General features: G+C 38.9%; 1 protein-coding gene across 6 annotated transcripts in view; it reads left to right on the top strand.

Annotated features, from left to right (window-relative positions):
• The window catches only part of PDLIM5 (PDZ and LIM domain 5), a 128,354-nt gene that overhangs the window by 67,953 nt on the left and 39,092 nt on the right, over nucleotides 1-21,309 (top strand). The window contains exons 3-10 of one of the 6 annotated variants that reach the window (XM_086463721.1): nucleotides 3,189-3,231; nucleotides 4,531-4,949; nucleotides 9,582-9,599; nucleotides 9,905-10,077; nucleotides 11,665-11,701; nucleotides 14,010-14,039; nucleotides 16,539-16,643; nucleotides 20,924-21,091. In XM_086463721.1, the coding sequence (XP_086319847.1) occupies nucleotides 3,189-3,231; nucleotides 4,531-4,949; nucleotides 9,582-9,599; nucleotides 9,905-10,077; nucleotides 11,665-11,701; nucleotides 14,010-14,039; nucleotides 16,539-16,643; nucleotides 20,924-21,091 (993 nt within the window). Of the gene's footprint in view, nucleotides 1-3,188; nucleotides 3,232-4,530; nucleotides 4,950-9,581; nucleotides 9,600-9,904; nucleotides 10,078-11,664; nucleotides 11,702-12,345; nucleotides 12,470-14,009; nucleotides 14,040-15,639; nucleotides 15,775-16,523; nucleotides 16,644-20,923; nucleotides 21,092-21,309 lie in introns of those variants that run through there. The other 5 variants (XM_086463720.1, XM_086463719.1, XM_086463724.1 and 2 more) reach the window with 5 other exon arrangements.

Below are 21,309 nucleotides of genomic sequence, written 5' to 3'. Positions count from 1 at the left end.
GCTCACAGCAAAAAGTGGACCAATGCATTTTCCTAATAAGGCTGCGCTGGAAGTTGGAATGTTTTGAATTGCATTAAATGTCACAAAAGTATTCATCAGAGAGGAATGGCTTGTGGTATGTTTAGAGAGCAAATTTGATCATGTTTGGTCGAAGTGAACTGTTTACACAAGTTAAATATAGCTTTTTTCTGAAAGAACAAAGGGCTTAGAGCAGCCTGTGCAAAAAATTCATGCACTTTGGTTTTCAATATTAGGCTGTCAGTAAGTGATGGCTGCTGCTTCTATTTTCATTGTCTGTAATAATTCATAAGAAGCTGTAACTGTTTGCCAAGGTCTTTTGTGTGAGTTGTTATAAATAATAAGCATTTCTACTGGGCTTTTATGTCTGCTTTGTATGTTACTGAAAATATTGCATAAACGAATATACTGACCTTCTAGTTTTAAATCATTCAGAAAATACCCTGCTTCGAACCATCCTGCTTTCCTACTTAGTAACAACGCAGGGCAAGTGTGTCATCTCATTTTGAAAGCCTTTATCGTCAGTTATTCATACATGCAACATGACCAAACCAGCAAGAATTCCTTATGTGTTTAATTGCTAGGTGGCACGTGAAGTGCTAACAGCTAAGAAAATGTACAAGATTCTGCAGTTTGATAACTTTTTTTGCTGTGCAATTTGGTAGTATCTATCAAAACCCTAAGGGAAGTAATTTCATAAATGTATGTGTTGGACGTGTTTTGCTTTTCAGCTTCAAGTGTGCATTTCCTTTTGTACTGTCTTGTCTAACCACCATGCATTTTTCACATTGAGATCTTTGTGGCTCAGTTTGCTGGGTGAGCGGATTTTTTATAAGATATGGGATAAATCACAGATTTTAGGCTGATTATGGTCTGAAGTCAACAAGGCCAAGTTAAACTGTTTGAAGTATGTCTGGGACACACAAATTTATGTCCTTGTTTCAAGTATGTTTGGAGGAAATAAAGTAAGGCTGTCTGACTCCCATGTTAAAAGGACATTAGGAACATTTCAGTTATCAAGCCTTTTTTTCCCCTGTTTTTTCTTTTTGTATGATATTTTTGAAGATGCATTTTGTAAGAGTATGCCTTGAGATCGTCTGGAAATAGTAGTTTGAAATAATTTTTGCTCAGTGCTGTATTGATGAATGCAGAGCAATCTCATCCATTGCAAGCTCAGATTTGATTAGTTTGTAAAAACAAAAAAAATTTAAGTATGTTCCTTTTATGAGACTGAAACTTCAAGGTCCTGCATAGCAAAAAGTTTTTTTCCTCAAGCATGAAATATCGTAATTGACTTGAATAATGGATGTTTTTCTGCTTCTTGCTGGTAGATCAGCTTAATAAATAAGCAAAACACTCCAAATTACTTTATTTAATAAACATATACCTAAAATACAGAGTGAGATGCATGTTTTCTTCTAACTGTGGTCTTAAAAAAGAAAAATTTTGATATGTTTTGGGATTTTTTTTTCTTCTTGTTGCTTTTGTTGCTGCGAATTGACAACTCTGCAATTAGGAGTGATTAATGATGCACCCCAGCACTTTGGAGGGCCGGAGGTCAGCCTTCTCATAGGCTGCACACCCTGTGGGAAAGGGGCGAACGGGCCTGTTCCTCAGCGGACAAAACCCTCTCTCTGTTGAGAATTACTGTTGATGTGGACATAATGTGTGTCAGCAGCGATGCACAAATAATGAAGATGAAGTGCAGAAGATGATCTTCTCATGCAATGCTGCTTTTTTTTTTTTTTTTTTTTTTCATGCCAACATTGCACATGGATTATATGTATCTCTCTTTTTGTAAGTTAGCTTCTGAACCCGATTGCTGCTCTGGAATCTGATAAGCCCTGGGGGCCAAATGATTTTGAGGGAAGGAGTAAACATTTTGAATGTAATTAGTAAAAAGAAAAAAAGAAGAAAAGGCAGGAAAAAAAGATGAAAAAAAGGAAAATAAAGAAAAAGGAGTTGTTAAATGGACCGTGTATGCCTAATTCAAGTCTAGCTCTCCGTGTTTTCCTGGTAGAAATAGAAAAACTGGTATATACAATAGAGGTGTTTTAAATTGTAGCCTCTGTTAGCTGATTTCCAAATAAATGAACCTTTTTGCCTCCCCAGCAAATTATCTTTTGGAAATGATAATCCAGCCTCAGCTTTTCAAAATCGTATTTAGAAGAGTCGTCGGAAATGGGGGTTGAGTGATTTCTGGATGCACATGATTGCTAGTTCTTGGATCATTAAGGGTACCAGCTTTTCTGAGCAGCTACCAAATATGGCCAGAAACATTCTGAAATGTGGAAAGAAGCCACTTTTCTACCGGAACAGCACAGAAAGACTCCAGTCTATCAGCAGCAAGGTTTGCAGGCAATGTTAGTGTGTCAGGTTTTTTTGCTGTGTTTTTTATTTTCTAAATTTTGCATGTGTGTATTTTTTTGCATATAGATATATGCAAATATGAAAAAAAAAAAGTCAAGTGAGATGCCTTTACCTATAACATGTTGCCACTTCACTTTAGGTATGACAAAATCTGTCAATTCTTAATCTTTGTAATCCTTTCCATTGTGATACTTCCTTTCCTTCACACCACCCCATAGTAGTTTCAATGCACCCATTGTTTGGGAGAAATTTTTTTGCCATCTACTGTAGAATTCAAGTGACATTAACCTTACCTTTGAAGACCAAAGACTGTGCAAGAAGTTTCTGTGTTATTTAACTTGATAAGTCCTTCAGAAGGATTCTTCTTGTTGTTGTTCTAAAATGAAGCTTTCTGTTTTAAGCCTGAATAAAGGTTATGCACTATTTAAAATGCAACTTATCTGACCAGGGTTTGAGTTACATGACATAGTTTTTTATGAAAGGATGAAAAACGATAAGAAAATTGAAGCTCAAGTCTCCTAACTGATGGTATGTTATTATGAATTTATAAATCAAAAAGTACTTGATGATAGATGCTGGAGTTCCTTACGTTGTGTCAAACTCATCCAGTTTGGTTTTGCCTTTTCCTTGTGTTAACAACAATGTTGTAGGTTTAACTTAAATATTTCTTGTTTCCTTGAGAGGAAAGAAAAAGAATATTTTATATATCTGTGGGTGGACACGATGAGTTGGAAGAGGGAAATGTTTAAACATTTAAGAACTTGATTTTTACAGTTATGTGTATGTTTTTCCTCTTCTAGAGTGGCTTCTGTAACAAAACCCGATCTTATTCATGTACCAAAGGTATGTTCATCATCATCACAACCAAGCATGTGGCACTCACTGTTACCCATCTGTCAAACCCTGTTGTTAAGCACTGTCATTCAAACTTTCCTTTCAATATAACATGCTTGATTTCCATGTTTTACATTGAGTATTGCAGCAGTTGAATCTTTGAGTGATTCCCTCCCGCCTCCCCCCTCCAAAAGAAAAAAAAAAAGAATTGCGAGACCTGGAAAATGATTATCCACCTCCCCCCCAAAAAAGTGAATAAATGTTATCTTCCAAGTCTTGGAACATGTTTTTAGAAAGATATTGTGAAATTTTTCCCCCGTCCCTAGGAGAGAAACAGAAGTAAGGGTTTGTTTGTTTGGTTTTTAATGGGCACTGAAGTCTTCCTTTGTTTTTGAAAGAGGCTTATCTAAATATGAGAGTTTCAGAGAACAATTACCCTCACTTTACTTAATGCCCTAGAGAATTACTTGTTCTCGAGTTCTTCTAATATTTTGTTCTCAAACAATAATTTCAAACTCCCTCTATTTGATAAGAAGGCTGCTTGCAAACCTGAAAATGCTTACAAATGGCCTGTACTTGAAAAATCCTCTCCAGTGGACATAAATAACGTATATTACTGTTCTGTTGACTGTGATTTGAAAGGCCACAATTTGGGAGCCACCATGTTAAAAGCTCCCAGAAAAAAAAAAAAAAATTTTTTTTGAGTGTTTTGATCTGACAAAGGTATATGGAGATGGAGCACATCAATTGAGTGCAACTGGGAAAGCTCACTGAGTCCCAAAGCGCTGGCCTCAGATAAATGAGCTTTGGGGCTCTGGTTCTGCCCTTAAGGGCCATATCAACAGATCAATATATACAGTGTGTGTGTACGCATACACATGCTGTTTTTGTATGGGGAATGTGCATATCTTGAATTGGTTTGAGGGGTGGAATGTGGAATTTTATAAAAAAAAAAAAAATAGGGTTTTTTTCCACATGAGTTACCTGGTGGGTTTTGCAATAGTGGTTCATCAGTTTCCCTTAAATGTGGTTTGTGGGGTGTCTGTTTTGGATATGGTGAGAGGAGTTAGCATTGTGGGATTTCATGTTGATTGTGCATGCTTGGATCGTTTCCTTTCCTAAAATGCATGGCTTGGTTTTTTTCCATACATTTCATGGCTGCAGTCTGCGTAAAGCTTGCTTCTGTGCTTCTTCATTTCACGCTAGGTGGGTTATCTCCCTTGAGAGCAGTGCAAATCCCTGCTGAGGAATGTGCATGTGTTTGGCGTGGTTTTGTGTGTTTCTTTTTTTGTTTTTCATCTCGCATAGGGAGAACCTACAGAAGTAGTTAAGCCTGTGCCCATTACCTCTGCTGTTGCACCCAAAGTCACTGCCACGGCGAGCGTGGCTTACAATAAGACACCGAGGCCGTTTGGAGCCGTAACCTCCTCCAAAGTCACCTCCATCCCATCACCGTCCTCCGCCTTCACCCCGGCCCAGGCAGTAGCTCCGTCCCCGGCAGCTGCCACCCCGTTTGCTGCACCCGGACTGCATGTTAACGCCAAGCCTAATGCTGAGCAGCGGCCGCCTGTGCCGAGCGCTGCTAAACCTGCAGTTAATGTCCCACGGCAGCCCGCCACGCACAATGCCGCCCCGAGCGCCTCTGCCGGCGACGGCGCCCAGGATGTAGCCGAGGGGCCACGACGAGGATTCAGAGAGAACCAGGGGGAAAGTAAACAGCAAAATGGGTAGGTGGGATTTTTTTTTTTGCTGTGAGGGTCTTTCCTCACAGGAAAAAAGCTGGGCTTGTTTAAGGGCTGAGTAAAACACAGCTTGGAGGAGTTGTTTAATCCTCAAACGAGACTCTCTGAGGAAGGACTTGCAATCTTAAAAGGGGTGCTTCGAAGTGTCAAGCCAGACTTTTGGTGATGATTTTTCTCAGGAGTGATCTATCAGTTTATAGAGTGTCACAGCTAAATCGAATTAGGATCACAAAATCTACACGGTGGGTTGTATCACGATCTGTTCTGGACCTTACAACAAGCCCAGTGTTAATTTCGGTGTCCATGTCTCACTGTGTATTTTGACTCCTGATGCAGTGACTGAAAGCAGCAGGCATTCAGAAATGCAGAGTGCTCTGTCAAGAATGGTCAGTGGGTGCTGAGGTGGCCGGGAATGAGATGCTCTGAAACTGTGGCCCCAGCAGGATCGGTGGAGAAAGGTCCCAGAAGGGGGGCAAAGGGACAGATGTTGCATTACTACTCTGCACAGCACACAAGAAACTTTAAGATGCATTCAAGGAAGCTGGTGGGGTTGAGCAGATTTTTTGCAGCATCAAAATGTAAATACCTCAACTTAAACTGTTACCTTTACCCTAAAAAAACACAACACAGATATAAAATTTGAGTAACTTTCATAATCAGATAACTGTGGGTTTTTTTAAAGTGGGTATCAAAGACCTGACATTTAAGGGACTGTAAGGCTGCATAAAAGGCTTATACTGTATCTGGTGTAGCACCTGAACTAGTAAACAATAGATTAATGAACAGAGCCCAGCAGCAATCCTGGGCACTCAGACCTGCACTGCTGCCCTGTTTCAGTGGCACGCTTTTGTCTGGGGCCACCTTGAACTCTCCCAGAAATTTCTGACAGGTCTTGGGAGCTGCAGTACCCCAGGGACTGGTTCCCAGTGACTGCTGTGCCATGGGGAGAGGAGGCTGGTGTGAGCAGTCCCATGTTAGTTGGCCTCTGTGCCCAGCAGTGTCTGGTGCATTGAATTAAGTAATAAAAAGTGCAGGAGCGGAACTGTAGATTTCTTTTCTGTCTTAAGAATGTAAAACCCGTGCTTAAAAACTAAAAGCTGTGGTTACTGTTTCCTGTCCCTCAAAGGAAAGGGTCTGGAGGAATAGCCTAGTTGCCTCTCTCCTCTGATATTCTCTCAGTATATAAAGTATGTGAAGAACCTACAGAAAGGTAAACATCCATGTCAACTAAAATACAGAATAAATTGCGGTTTCAGTTGAACTTCTCGTGGTGGATAAAAACTTCTTTAGGTACCTATTCCCTTTATATTGCAGTACGAATATTTTCCACATGTGGACTCACATAATGCAGTCTGTATGCATTTTATATCACACCACTGTCATGGTAACTTCCAGCCCTTTCTTAAACAGCTGATGGCAGGAGTCCATGCCGTGTAGAAGTGGGATGAAATCGGGAGATCCTAAGGACTTGCTTGATGCTGGTAGACTTGTTGAATACGCTTTGACAAACCGTCTCTTCTCAGGAATGCTGTTTTAACAAATAACTGTGTAAGGAGTATTCAAAAGCAGCAGTTAGTACTGAAAAAGAGGAAGAATAGCAATGAAATTAAGTCTCCTGGAAGGAAGTGCTGTAGGAGTAGAGTAACCAGTTGACAGTCAAGGTAGGATGACTGGGTGAGCACTGTTATGTGCCCTGCCTTAGGGTTAGGGGATGAATAATATTGACTGAAGGGTATTACAGCTGACAGGTGGAGAAGTCCCTGTCTCACTGCCTACGTTGCACATGTAGTTGGGAAAGCTTGAAAACATTTAGAGCTATAAAACCCTACTATATTTTGCCATCTTTCTTACAGTACTGTGTTTGGGCTGTCTAATTGTCTTGCAGTCCTAAGGCATAAAACAAAAACAAGCAAACAACCCCCCCTAAAGTGATTATATTGGTCTGCTGTTACATTACTTACTTAGTTTTACTTAGAAAAATTGTATTTCTACAATGATGCTTAACTATCTCCCCATTTAAAATGGAATCAATGACATTTATGAAATAGCAGAAGCGCTGAAGTATGGAAAAACTGATCAGTCTGAAATAAACTCCATTTCACTTTGGTAGTTTGTATTACTCATTTTCTGGGGGGAAAAAAAAAGGCAACTTGTATGTTATTTGTAGATAGCACTGCTGAGCAAATACAGATCTTCAGACATGCACCTTGTCGTACTCAGAATTTCCTCTCTTCCTCCTGGCTCGCCTTAAACCACATTCAGGATACAAGCTATTTGCTTTTACTTCAGGATGGGGAAGGAAGTTTTGTTTCCCTTGTTTAGTCCCGGCTTAGAAAAAGCAATTTGCCTTCACTATGCTGTGTGCAATTATGTTTTTATTAAGACCTTCTTGCCAACTCTTGCATGAAAAATTGCCTGCTGCTTAAAACAGGTAAGATGTCCGCAGACTTCACTCAGTTTAAGCTCAGCTGGGCTAAAATTTTCCCTTGTAGGTTCTCTTGATGATTGTAAGTTTGACTTCTGTGATATACGGCTTTGCCAGAGCTTGGATTTGGAAACCCCTGTAGTATTTCAAGAAGCAGAGAATGTATTAACACACCAAATACTTTTTTTTTTTTTTTCCCTTGCAGATAACAACAGTGACAAAGTTAGTATCAACAGCACTGGAGTTGAATTATGGTCGTTTTTCCTGTTGGAATAACCAGCATGTATTCTTGTTTTGCAAAATTATAACTCTTACAGAGTTTTATATTTAAATTTTGCAAAACAGCTTCAGCTTTTCTTAGTAACTTCTTAGTGTAGTAAATGGTTTTGTCTGCATTGGACATGTTGTGATCTTGGTTTTCACTGTGTTACATTTTGCAGCTTTTTTTTTTTATTATTCCACAAAACATTTGTGTGGTGTTTGTGTGTATTGATAAATTCTTGGTGCACCTATGGCTAATTGGTGTTGGTAATATAACTAGTAAATGGTGAAATACAGTATAAAAGATTTGAGGACTATGGAATGAAGGACTGGATACTGAATTCATACAGCAAAAATAAGAGTAACATCCATGTACTGTGTTTTGTGTGTATTAGGGATGATAAATGTGATTGAGGTTTTACTGGCTTGTCTTTTCTCCCTTTGCCTCAAGGCTAAAGGAGAGTCTGTCTCATTGAATTTTCCTTTGTCTCTGGCACCACCTCGTTGCCTCAGTGAGTCATTGCTAGTAGACTCTTAAGCCTTAAAAAAGGATCCAGTAGTGTCCACAAGAGAAAGTGGGTTATTTTTATTATAATACCACTTTCAACAAATGTGAAAGACTACTTATTTCACTGTGGTAGTTGCTAGAATGCAGTCGACTGCATGTAAATAATTACATTTCCATGTAGTTCCACACTTAGTTACTGCTTTAATTTTCAGTTTTTATTTTTGTTATTAACTGTTTTGGTGCTTTATTTAATTTTCCTCTGTACTTCTTGTACTCCATCCTGGAAATACCACTATCTTTGTTTCTATACCTCTCCCTCTTTTAGTAACTTTGATACGTGGTACATATAATTCACTAATACTATGTGTCAATAAATTCAGTCTTTTGATATAATTTTGTATGATACCTTTCACATCATTCTTTCAAGTATTTCTTTTAAGCTTGAGTATTTACTAATGCATTCCATTGAATGGGCCTAATTCTTACTTGTTGACAACTAATAATTTACGTTATTCTATTCCATATTATCTACCTTTCTTCACCAGAAATACTTTGGAAATTAAAAGTACAGTGGGAAAGTAGTGACAAAAATAAGAATGAATTTTAAAGTTTTGTTGTTGTTATTAGGTTTGTCATGTCTTAGGAGCCAGTTTTGCACAGTTAATCTCCTTAAATTATGTAAAAATAACCACGCATTTAAAGAATTTTAAAGATTAATGCTTTGGGATAACAAAGGTAGAATTTGGGGGTAATATATATAGTATGAATCATTGTTCCCTTTTCCTAAATTGGTCGGTGCCATTACATGTTCTTTACATCAGTTACTGAAAGCAAAGCTTTAAAATCCTGTATTCTCGCAAGTCTGCTGGTACAGGGATTGATAATAGCGTGTAGGTTACTGTGGGTAAAATTTCCAGATGAAGCAATCACCCCTAACTTTTTTGACTTTCAGAGAAGGTATCGAACATCAGTTTCTCCCCGTTATGCTCCTGAACATCGCCACCTATGCTTTCAAATGGCCTAGTTCTTACCTAGGCTTAGCCAAGTACAAAAGACTTGGCATGTACTTGCTAGCCCTTGCATACAGCTAGTGTTTTACCTCTTGTGAACCAAGGGGAGAATTTGTCAAGGGGCACCTGATTCGAACTAAGTAGGTGACCCTGCTTTACCAAAACAAATTCCCTGTGAGGAGATCGCTGTGAATTTAGTCAAGTGTGGGAGTTCTGTGCTGCAGTTTTGGAAGTAGAATGCAAGTATCACTATTAGTTGGATTTCAGTGCCCTTTCCCACAAAACTAGTTCAATAGAATAATTACCTGCACTTCTGTTTTAACTTTCTGACTTTGTTTCTTGTTTTCTTTTTCTCCTTTTCCTGTTTATGCTGGGAAAACTTTCTCTTGCTGTCTTACTCTGTCATCTCCAAGGAAAAACCCACCTAAACGGTAAAGGTTTGAACGTGTAAATGTCTTGATAATACTGTCTTCTACTGTTTCAAATGTTCCAGCAGTGAAACAAGGGAAAATATTTCAGTCAGGTTAGAGTAATTATAAAGATGTGTTTGGTTCAGGGAACAGAATCTTTGTTCAGGTGTGCCTGTAGAGCTCACAGCTTCACATCTACATCCAAACTCAGAAGCTGGCTTTAAACGCTGTGAAAAGTCACAGTTCTGACCGTGTCTTTGTAGCTATGCCAACCCAGGTGGTCTCTGAAGCTTTTCACTCACTTCTCTCTCCTTTCCTTGATGCAGCCCCCCGCGGAAGCACATTGTGGATACTTATACGGAATTTTACCACACACCCACCCACAGTGATGCCAGTAAGAAGCGACTGATTGAAGACACCGAAGACTGGCACCCTCGGACAGGCACCACCCAGTCCCGCTCTTTCCGCATCCTTGCCCAAATCACTGGCACTGATCATAGTAAGTAGTTTGGTGTAAACAAAATAAAAGTAATAGCCTTGGACAAACACATGTTTTTAAAAGCTGAAGGTGGAGGGAAATAGTAAAAGGATTCAGTTACATTTCTTGCATTTTCCCTCTTGGATATTAAATCCAGTAGGCAGAATTTTGGTGATCTCTCTAAAAGAAAAAAGTTTGAGAAGACTATAGTAGGAAAATATTTTTGTAGAAACACCTGCAATTGCCAAATAGCTCAGGACATACATGTACTGGACATGGTTCCTGATTGAGTTGAATATTAATACATTCTAGATAAATCTCAAAAATTCCATTTCTACTCCCAAAGGTGTTGGCAGATGTGTATTTGTTGTTTCTTTCCCCTCCTGTATCACCAAAAAGGCAACATTCTTGTTCAAATTTAGTGCTCCAGAAAAATTAAGGTGTTTTCAGGCATGTAGAAAATCTTTGACAGTCATACAAAGGTACGTGATCTGCAGTGATGTCACTAGTCAGGGGCAAAAATCTATAGTTGCTCAGTTTATTCCCAGGTCATGTTTCCATCCTCTGCTTATGCCATGTTGTGATTACATGTACTGTGGACTGAAACAGATGTTGCAGAAAAGGTCTTTCCCTGTCATATAATTTTATGGTAAAACTTGAATTTCATGTTATGCTGTCAATTATAATTAATTGGCTAAGATCTGATGGCTTTTACATAACATTACAGAAGTGCCATCAGGAAATTTGAGCTCCTTCATGTTCAGACTGAGGCAGCTACTGTAGAGGTGATTATTTCATTCTTCTGCTTTTCACAGGTAGTGCTATCATAAAGAAGGCAGTGAGGAAATCGGACCCCCTCCCCAGGGGCAGATTTGATTAAATGAACTATCGATTCTTTGGCAGAATTACTCTGGAAGACTTTGATGACATCTCCCCAAATAAGGATTATTGTCCATGTGTGATAAATATTCTGAATTTGGACAATTACTTGACTGTTTTGTGGTCCTGCGTTGTGTTAGTCTATTAATGGGTCACTGTCTATATTTGAATTTTCTTCATTAAAGCAGAATAGGAGATGTGGATGTCGAATAACATGTCATCCGGTACTGATGAATTAATCATGTTGACAAATACTATGATGAAGTGACTGCAACTAGAATTGCCAAACTTAAAGTTAGGGCTGGGAATTTACATTATCCCATGTGCAGTCCTCTAGTACCTTGATGGGTCACAGCCTGGCTAGAAACAGACGCTTGGATTATCACCTGATACAAACTCAGTGGATGTTCATCCAAAAGAAATCCTCCCAGCTTCCATTCATCTTCCCCTTCTCAACTCACCTTTCTCAATGCCAACGTGGAGAGTCGGCCAACGGAAAGAACAGAGACCGGCAGAGCCAACTTTCAGCAATCCTACTGGCAAAGGGGCTCTTGAAGTTTATACACATACCTGATTTCCACTGGGGCATATTTAGAATTGAGGAATCCTCACGAGCCTTGTTGTAATTTGTTGCTGTGGTGAATGCATTGGTACAGAGGAGAATCTCAGCGTAAGGTGGTACTGTGCCTTTAGTGCCTTAGAAAATAAAAATTTTCTGTTTTCTTGCAGTGAAAGCATCAGAGCATGAAGCTGCAAAGAAGACTAAGTGAGTTTTATGTTTTTATTACTTAAATACTTCGCATGTCTTAATTCTTCACTGATAGTGTTTGGTGCATTCGTGTGACATCTGGGTGTTTTTAAAATGTTGCTTCTTTTTTTTTTTGCCTTCTACTTCAGCATGTGAAAATCAAGATCTTTTTCTGTGTAGACCAACCTTTCTAAATCTGTTGGTGCAGTCCAGTATTAATATTTGTGCAGGAGTTTGAGATTTTCCATAAACTTGGACTGATTTGGTTTAATGTACGAGGTCAGCTTGTCAACATGTCTTCCTTTCCCTAAATCTAACCAGGCATTTTTGATTTGCGAGTGTGGATCAGATTGCAAGGCGTAGCTGGGAAGCATTACCTTTCTGGACTCTGAACAAGGGTCAGCTGTCTCCTTGCTTTGGAATAAGCATTGTTCCAAATGAGGAAAACCAGTGGCTAAACCTAATGGTTCTTGCAATCAGTGGAGTTTGTCTACTGACTTTGCCTGACATCGGATCCACATTTTTGACAGAGGAAGGCAATGTGCGGATAGAAACAGTGCATGGAGATTGCATGCTCTCTTGTGAAACTGCTTAAGACAAATTCTTTCTTTCTTTCCTTCTTTCTTTCTTTCTTATTTTTCTTCTATCACTTCTTTCCACAGGGAAAAGGTTCCCATCCACGTCTTTAGCCCCAAATATACAAAATTACGTGACTGGCACCATGAAGTCTCAGCACGTGCTCTTAATGTCCAGTGATTTTTACCCAAGTTGCAAAAGCAAAATACAAAAAATACAAACACTTCCTTCCTTTCTTCTTTTCCATCTGCTCTGCAAAAAAAAAAAAAAAAAAAAAAAAAAAATCTGCGGCCTTACTGCGAAAGATAGTCTACCCTTTTCTATACTTTTCTAACACTTTCCTACTGATGTATAAAAAGTGAGATGAAAATGTTTTTGTGCTAATCACTAGTTGACAAAAAAAAAGTATTTAAAACAGAACAACTTGAGTGACTGAATCTCCCAGCGTCAGGGAGGAGATGGCTGTTGCAGTTCTTTTTTTGCCTTAAGAGTCATTTACATTGCTGAGTTTGAGTTACTGTAGGCTGTTAGAAAGCAGAAATTTTATGGACAGAAGAATAAGAAATTGTATTATTTTGATTTTGAGGCTGAGGAAAGAAGACAAAGAGGGACTGTATGCACTTACTATGAAGTACTATACTTACCAGGATCATTATCTTGAATTTCACTAAATTTTCAGCAGGTCAATTTTAAGGTGGTTGTATATGTTTTACAAAGTAGAGCAAGAAGACAGACTGCTTTTAAGCAAATAAAAAATAATTAAAAAAAAAATTCTGATGTGAATCAAAGTGCAAGCTCAGTATAAAGATTCTGCTGCTTAAACTAGTAATATGTTCATATTGTGGAAAACTTAGGAAAAAATTGAGCAGAACATTGCTGTGTACCTGTAAGAGCTTCATCACATCCTCTGACAAGAACAGGATAAGACGGTGGTATTTATTTATTACAGAGTGAAGTTCTTAAGCTTTCTTGTGTTTATAAAAGCTTCATGGCCCTATGGTTCTCCTGTAAAATAATGTATTATAGTAGCTACATACTCATTAATTTATGCTTTCTGAAGCTTGAAGAGTATTTTAATAAAAGTTGCTTTTATCTTAGTTCTGTCTGTTTTTCTTTTGAGTCTCTCCGACTCCTTGAATAGTCTTTTCATGCATGGAGCTGTAATTTCACTGCACCTTTAGAGATTGTAGTAAGAGAAACAATTAAATCCCTGCAGCATACTAGAAACAATGTGAGTTGTACAAAATTACCACAGTAGTAGAGTTCCTGATCATGTTAAAAACCGGGTATGTGTTTGTGTTGTCGAAATTGACATGAGATTTGCAGAAATCAATAAAATGATTGACCTTTTGGGGGGCTACAGGAGGAAGAATTCTGCTAAGTAAAACTTGCTTTTGGCTTTTGCAACACTTATTGAATCAGAGACATTTCAAACCTCAAAGGTGAATTGTAAAGCACACATTAAAAGCCCAGTCTTTCATAATTGCTTAATGAGAACCATTGCTATTGGCTTGTAGTTTGTGCAGCTGACCTACACACTTTTCTGATGGAACTGGTCCAGTGAACAGATTGATATGCACTGCAAATACTTCTGCAGACTTGGGGGTTTGGGTTTTTTTAATGCACGACTTGGAAAATGAAAAGGAATAGGGACCTTCAGAAGCATTTTAAGCTTGTGTTTCCTTTTCAGATGGTTTATACTGTTATACAGTACAGCAGTAGCTTATGGTATTTGTCATTTTATCTTTAGGAAAAGCCAAAGAGAAAATGGAGACTTCAGGTAATAGCCAAGTTATCTAACACTAACAGTCACCGATGTGGATGCCTAACAATGCACACCATAAAGTACAACCCGATTTGCACTGGTAATGATGGACCAAGGCATATCACATCTTACACACATTTTGGGTTAACTCCTTAGAGACAGTAGGGGAAAATATTCACTTTAATAGTTTCACTAAAGAGCGTTTTGATGAGAAGTGCCAATCAGTTTCATTCCCCCCACGTTGCATAACTCGGTAGTGAGTACTGTGTTACTAAACCCAAGTGTGTTGCTGAGTGCACATATGACACAACATAATAATTTGATAGAATACTGTGTAATAAAGTGGGAATGTGAAGTAGGGTATGGAAATTGTTTTGCTGGGTATAAAGAATTTTTTATGAATGGAAAGGAAGATGGGAGTTTCAGAGGGCATCAATGCAGTGAAAACTGTGAGAGGTTATCACTTAGACTCTCTGTAAAGTTTTCTTCATAAGGGAAGAATGGTTTGACCTTCAAGTATTTTTATGTTTTGGAGATGTCCCTAGGTAGTGAGAACATCTTCGTGTTGGTATTTAACTTACCATTATGGTTATCTACCTTACCAGCCCTTATCCCTTTGAAGAATGAGTTGCTTTAGCATGAAATGGAAGAAAAAGCTTCTCTAATCCAAAGTATAAAAGCTTATATTTTGATTAAAATTAAACATAAATAGTCATAGAGTCTATTGAGCATATGAGAATAGTTTGAGAAAGGCTACCAAAATTACTAGTTTCCTATAAGTTCACAATAACCAATCACTACTTTCAAAAATGTTTTATGAATGTGTGAAATGAATTTCACTTACTGCTTTAAAGATGTCCTCTCTTCGTCCAGTATCCCCATTGCGTGACACTTGTTGATGTTAAATTTTGGACTTTGTTACTATTTCCAAAACAATGGATTACTTTGCCATTTGCATGTGGATAACATGGCCTAGCTCATGTCCAATTCCCAGCATACATGTGATCTTCGGAAAAATATTCTGACTGGGTTTTGCTATAAAGGAATAAGCTTACATTTAAGAGATCACCTAGAAGGATGAATCTGACAAGCAATGAAATAGAAACTTCTCTTCCATCAGTAATCCACAGATAAATACCCCAATTCAATAATATTCAACTTTTCAGGCAGACATTGTCCAAGACAAATGCCCTGTGGATTTTTTATTATTGTTTATCCCTAAACTATAACCCACTAGGTATTTTTGTTGGATAAACAACAGCAGGTGGAAGGACAGGAAATACGAATAGAAAGCCCTCACTGGAATGTGTAAATTGTAACTCTTAAACCAGTTACTTAAAGCTTAGAAAGGGAAAGTCTACTCTTTATGTAAAGTTTATATGTTTTAGTAACTGATTAGTTACTAAACCGAAAAAGTACAGATTTGGTTTTGGCCTTGAGTTGCAGAATCAGTTCATTGTCCAGAGTGAAGATGTATCTGGATTTTCCAGATTTGTAGTTTAGCTGATCTATAGCCACTGGAAAACACTTGTCCCATTCTTGGTCAGTCCTGAAACACCCAGTCATAAATTGTGTATTTATTTTTTTCCCTCCCGTGTGATAAATATCTGTAAAGCATACCTGCAGATCTGCCTAATGAAGCACGAGCCCAGGATACCAGCATTAATCTGAGCAAAAACTCCATAGCTACCCAGACTTTGGAGATGCCACCTGTGCCAGAACTTCCATCCACACCTTTACAACCTATGAGGTCTGCTCCCAGGTCATTACTAAGTCTGCTCAATAATTAGCAGCACTTAAGGCTCCCTACTTTCTTAAGATACTTCTTAATTCTGCATGCTACTATTTAAAAAAAAAAAAAAGGCAATGCCTACTGCTGTGGCTAATTTAGTCTGCTCAAAACTGGTGGTTGTGATTGCTCTCTACCTTGTAGTTTACTTTTCTTTTTGTGTATTACATGTTTGATGAGTGCTTTTCTTCATGTAGAGGGCTTTAAGACAACATTTTCTTTTTCCTACTGCAACTGAAAAAAAAATGGATATGAGAAAATACTGAGTAATATATAGTGTAACCTTCAGAAAACTAACACCCTAAAAAAGTTGGAGCAAAAAGTGTATAACTCTTCGGGAGTGAATCTCACTAGCACTTGTGTCTGTGTCTTTTCCAGTATTTCCTAAAAGTTTTCCATCTCACCATGTAATGCTAAATATGTGTTCCATCTTTATAAGTACAGAATATTACTTGGCTTTCTGAGTTTATAAGCAGCTGGACACTTCTCAACCTTCACTAAGGGAGTGACACTTCCTAAGTATATTGTGCCTCGTTTTATCCCCCTGTTTGTATTTGTATTTTAGTGTAAACTCCGTGTTTGGTTTTTTTTTTTCCCCGATTTACTAACACTTTCATGCACAGTATTTCCTGTTCAGCATATTATTTCAATGTGGATTAAAAATCTCTTTCCCTGTGTATCTCCATTTGGTTTGATTACTGTGAATGGAGTGAAAACGGTGCTAGACCAGGACCTGCCACAGCTCTCTTGCCAGTAGGAGAGTCCTCTCCTGGCAGCATCCCCTCTCTCAGACATTCTGAACCCATTGCTGCCACAGCAGCTCCTGGGAGGTAAATCATTCAGATTGTTTTGATTCAGTTAATGATCTTATCTGTATGTTGTTCTATTCTAGATTTGTCTGTCTTGGAGGAAGAGGGTTGTCTGTCATTCACTTAAAATAAGCTTAATTGTCTGCTGTGACTAGGGATTTTCCTGGAAATGGAAGGAGGGGGAAGGACAAGAGAAACGTAATAAAACTGCAGATTTGTGAACAGTCTTGTGGATACCAGTTAGAATAAGACACAGTATTTAGTGTGTGTCGGTACATTGTCAGTGGGTGTCCACCCTGTCACCTGGATGGAGTAACTCTTCAGTGGTCTCAATGACTCAAAAGTGAATTCAGATTTCTTCCACACACAGAAAAGTGCCTTTAAAAATATAAAGATAGTGTTTTAAAAAGTGGATTATTTTGTTCATAACACTGTACTGTGCTATGATGCAATCAAAGAAAACTGGAAGATTATCTGGTAAATTTCCTGTCATTGGCTTTGGATAGCTTCACTGGCACTTACCTTGGCAGATCGATGATGTTTTGGAGGTCATCTGTGGGTACTAGATGGCGACGGTAATTTTGGATATAAGACAGTGACAGTAATTTGGAGAGTTAGGATGCTATTATTGAAGGTCAATAACATTTTCTGATGGTTTGTGTTTCGTAGTGCGGGAGTGTTTTTTGATTCCAGGTGGCTAGTGTTCACTACACATGCACAAGCACAAAGTGATAACACAAAATGAGAATTGAATGAACAGTGCCTGGTCCTGCCAGGCCCCTAGACAGCGACTCATCCTTGTGAAAAGCAACCAGCTGAGAGAGATGAGGTGAAACCTCACAACAAAATATGTCAAGTTTGTTTTGTTACAATGTCTTTTGATGGCTTTTTTGATGTCTGGGAGAAGAGGGTACATGAGATTAGTCAGGAAGGGATGGTGGGTGATGACAGAGCTTTGCTTGGACAGCAAGCCAGTAGCTATGGTAATATTTGGTTTGAGCCAATACAGAAAAGAAGATTTGGTTGTGATAGTTACAGCAGCATGTTCTGTTAAATCCCAGCAAGCAGATGGGGTGAGTACTTATGAGTCACCAAGGATGAAAAATACTCACAAAAGGTGTGTGGCAATATACAAGCAGAAAACCTGGTATGAAAAAGGCAGTGGGACAAATACTGTTCAATAATTGAGTTTTATGTCTACCAGTGAAACTCTAGTATGATTACACCTACTGGGCTGCAGGTGCCTCACAGACACTGCTGCAACTACTGCGTTCTGAGTACCAAGGAGTTACTTCTAAATCCTAGCTCTGGATCCGTGTCAAGGGAAAGGAAATTTAAATCTACTCCTGTTCAAGACCTATGGCTCTAAGTTTTATTATTTGGCGAAATCAACCTAGCAAGAGAGCAGCTTCAAATTGAGCCACAGGAAATCAGAAAGGACAGCTACGTTCATGGTAGTTCAGGATGAGAGCTGAAGTATTTATACAAAAGGTCAAAACAGTAGATGATGAAGGACAGAAAACTGAGCAGCTTCTGCAGAGCTGTAGAAGAAAGGATTAGCACCAAGTGTGGGAAGGAGAACATAAATTTTTTGACACAGCTACGTAGTCTTGATTTTTCTCCTGAAACGAGAAGTCATCAGTGTAGCAACTGTATTTATTACTGAGCTGATGTTACTGCTTTTATAACACTCTTTCAGGTAGGAAATATGCACAAAGCTAATGTCCAAACCCCCGTTTTTATAAAAAGGCAGCTATCAGGAGTCCGTATGGAGCAATTGGTGCATACCATGTTAAACTTTCAGTAAAGCAGAATTGGGCCATCCAAAGGTCAGTAGACTTGCTTTTCCACTAAAGCCCTGCATTTGTTGTCGATGCCTGCCATAGGTCTTGATTTTTCTCATGGCCTCTGTCTTTTCTTGGCTGAAGCTCTGATTTGTACCACCCACTACTGAACCACCAAGAAGGAGAAAGAGCTTGCGGTGAAATGTCCGAAGGGTCTGGATTTGATTAGTGGATTAAAGTTAGGTTCACTGCTTATAAAGCAGACTTCGTAATATAAAGCATAATGCTTTTTTTATTGTAACTTTAGTTCTTTATTGGAAGCCTAAACTAGTCATATGGCAGTATAGCTGTCATGGGTTAGGGCTGGGCTGGCCACTAATGAATGACAGATGCTCTCTATTAACCCCTCTCCCCTCCCAAAAGGGGAAGAGAGAGGGGATAAGGGAGAGACAGACTTATGGGTTTGAAAGAAAACAAAATCAGCTTTAATGAAATGGTGAAAAGAAAAGATAGTAATACTAATAAGAATATGATAATATATACACAAATATACACGAAGCCAATACTGAACCCATCCCCCCTGATGGTGATACAGCACCACTGATGCTGCAGGGCTGGCAGTGGGGAGGTCCCAGGCTGGGCTTGGCAGTGGATGGGAGCTGGATTCAGGGATATATGGATTAGGATTGAAGACAAAAGGATGGACAAATCCTCCTCAGCTGTTGGCCATCAAAGAGGAGAGTTTAACCCTTGTGATCCTTCAGCTTTATACTGAATATGACATGTATGGGATGGAATACTTAGTTGTTCAGTTTTGGGTAACCTGTCTGGTTCACTTCTCCCTGCAGGTGCGACCTTTTTACGTACCTGTGACCCTTTTCACTTCTGGTAGCCTAACATGGAGTACAAGATTTAGCAGTGTGCTTGGCTTCTATAGTAGCAAGTATAAGCAAGAGCCTTTCTGCCTACCATTCCTTGGTATTAACTATAGACATCAAGTGGTTTACTTCAAACCAGGACAATAGCCAACTACTGTAATTTATAGCATATTATTACTCAATTTCATCTATGCAATATTCTCCTATAAGTTTAACAGTAAAATATTTAAGAGCAATTACAGTCTTTCCAGAAAGTTGCAAAAAGTCATTTTAAAAAGTCATCCTGGCAACCATAGACCATATAAACCACAGAATCTGGAACTTCCTGAGAAATATATAACTAATATAAAGGCAGATCCAGTGCCAGCAAGTCTTTAGATTGGTCTTTTATATTCATGCTTTTTACAGTCATACAGACCTACGTTTATCTCTTCTTTTAATGGAATTGTTCCTGATAGTCATAAATACAAAGACTTAGTATTAAATAATAGGTGCTAATCCTAATTTTCTGATTAGTGGACAGCCAAGAATATTCTCTGCAGAAACTGTAATCTCCGAGAGTAATTTCTTACTCCTTTTCTAGCTACTGCCAAAGCAAGTGAAAAATGGAAATAAAATGAGTATGTATGTATGAATAAGATTTGGAGTCAGCTTGCTCCTCCTTTGGAGCATATACCCTGTGTGATTTATTCCCTTTCTCCTTGCCTTCTTTGAGGCCCTTTTTATGACTTATAAAGCTTCACAAAGATGCTGTATGAAGTTTTGGAGAACTTGAGGGCAGCTCCAGGAAAGGGTATAATCTGTGCATACCCCTGTTTTGTCGTGAATTGTTGTAATTGGTGCTGTACTCTCCAGCCAGATCTCCTTTTTGTCAGGCTTGACGTTTCTACGTTCATTTTCCTAAACAAATTCCTCTGTTGTAGTCATCATGCAAAAGGGAATTTGCAAAGACAGGAGTTGCTCATTTAATTGGCCAAAGAGCATCAGGCTGGGGAGGAGAGGAGGTCTCAGATCGACCAAACTAAAACTGTCAGATCCTTGTGGTTGACTTGGTTTGGTGACAAGCAAGAGGAAGTAAAGTATGGGAGGGAAATAATTGCTTTCCTGTGGTGAATGCTACTTGTCCTTCTGCTTTGTTTTACTTCAGAGAACTTTTGTTTGAGAACCCTCTGGAAGCCTTACCCAAGTGCGCACCTCATCCCCCTGCAATTGTTCAGGTTTTAAATACCAGCAGCCAAGTAGCCAGAGTGTCTAAAGTGTCATCTACTTATACTAGGTAGAGTTTCTAATATCCTGGTTACACTCTCATTCAAGTTCATTGTTTGTTTTTCAAGTAACTACTTTACGCCAATAGTCTGGGTTTTGTGGTTAAACAAGCCTGGTTCTAAGCTCTCAAGTTTCAGCTGTAAAAATGCCCCAGAGAACCAGTTGCAGCATGGTCTGATTTCTAGGGGATGAGTGTTTGGTTTCTAGAAAAGAAAAAAAAGCCCTCGCGTGCTACTCACTTGTTCTTACGAAAGATGCAAGAACACCAGCTAGAAAGAGTTGTTCTTTACTGTTCGGTGTTTTTAATCAAATGAGAGGTTTCTTCTCCATATGTTGTCTTGTTCTAATTACTTGTGAAATTAACACCAACTAGGAAAATAACTGCGGAGTTGCCTGCCCCAGATTCAGCAAACATTTTGACAGCTGATAAAGCACCTCCTCTCCCCATGAAGTGTGCTGTGGCCACGCAGACGTCTGAGCATCCCCTGCCCACTGCCCTGCCTGTGGAAACAGCCCTCGGGCTGCCTCCCACTCCTGCCAGGTACACCCGAGCCAGCTGCCTTAAAAAGGCATGATTGGAAACTATTATTTTACATATGGTTTCGCCTGACTACTTTTTTTTTGATGATGATGCTGTCAAGATGGAGCAGCTGACAGATGTCTCCTGACCCTCACACTGCTCTGGAAATTTGCATAGCAATTAGAAATTCAAGTAGCTTTTAGACAAATGTTAGAAAAATAATTCAAAAATTAAAGCGG

This window comes from Leptosomus discolor, chromosome 4, assembly GCF_034619465.1.
Source record: "Leptosomus discolor isolate bLepDis1 chromosome 4, bLepDis1.hap2, whole genome shotgun sequence".
Lineage (NCBI taxonomy): Eukaryota > Metazoa > Chordata > Aves > Leptosomiformes > Leptosomidae > Leptosomus > Leptosomus discolor.
The sequence above is the reverse complement of the archived record's forward strand: the minus strand, read 5'-3'. Positions and strand labels throughout refer to the sequence as shown.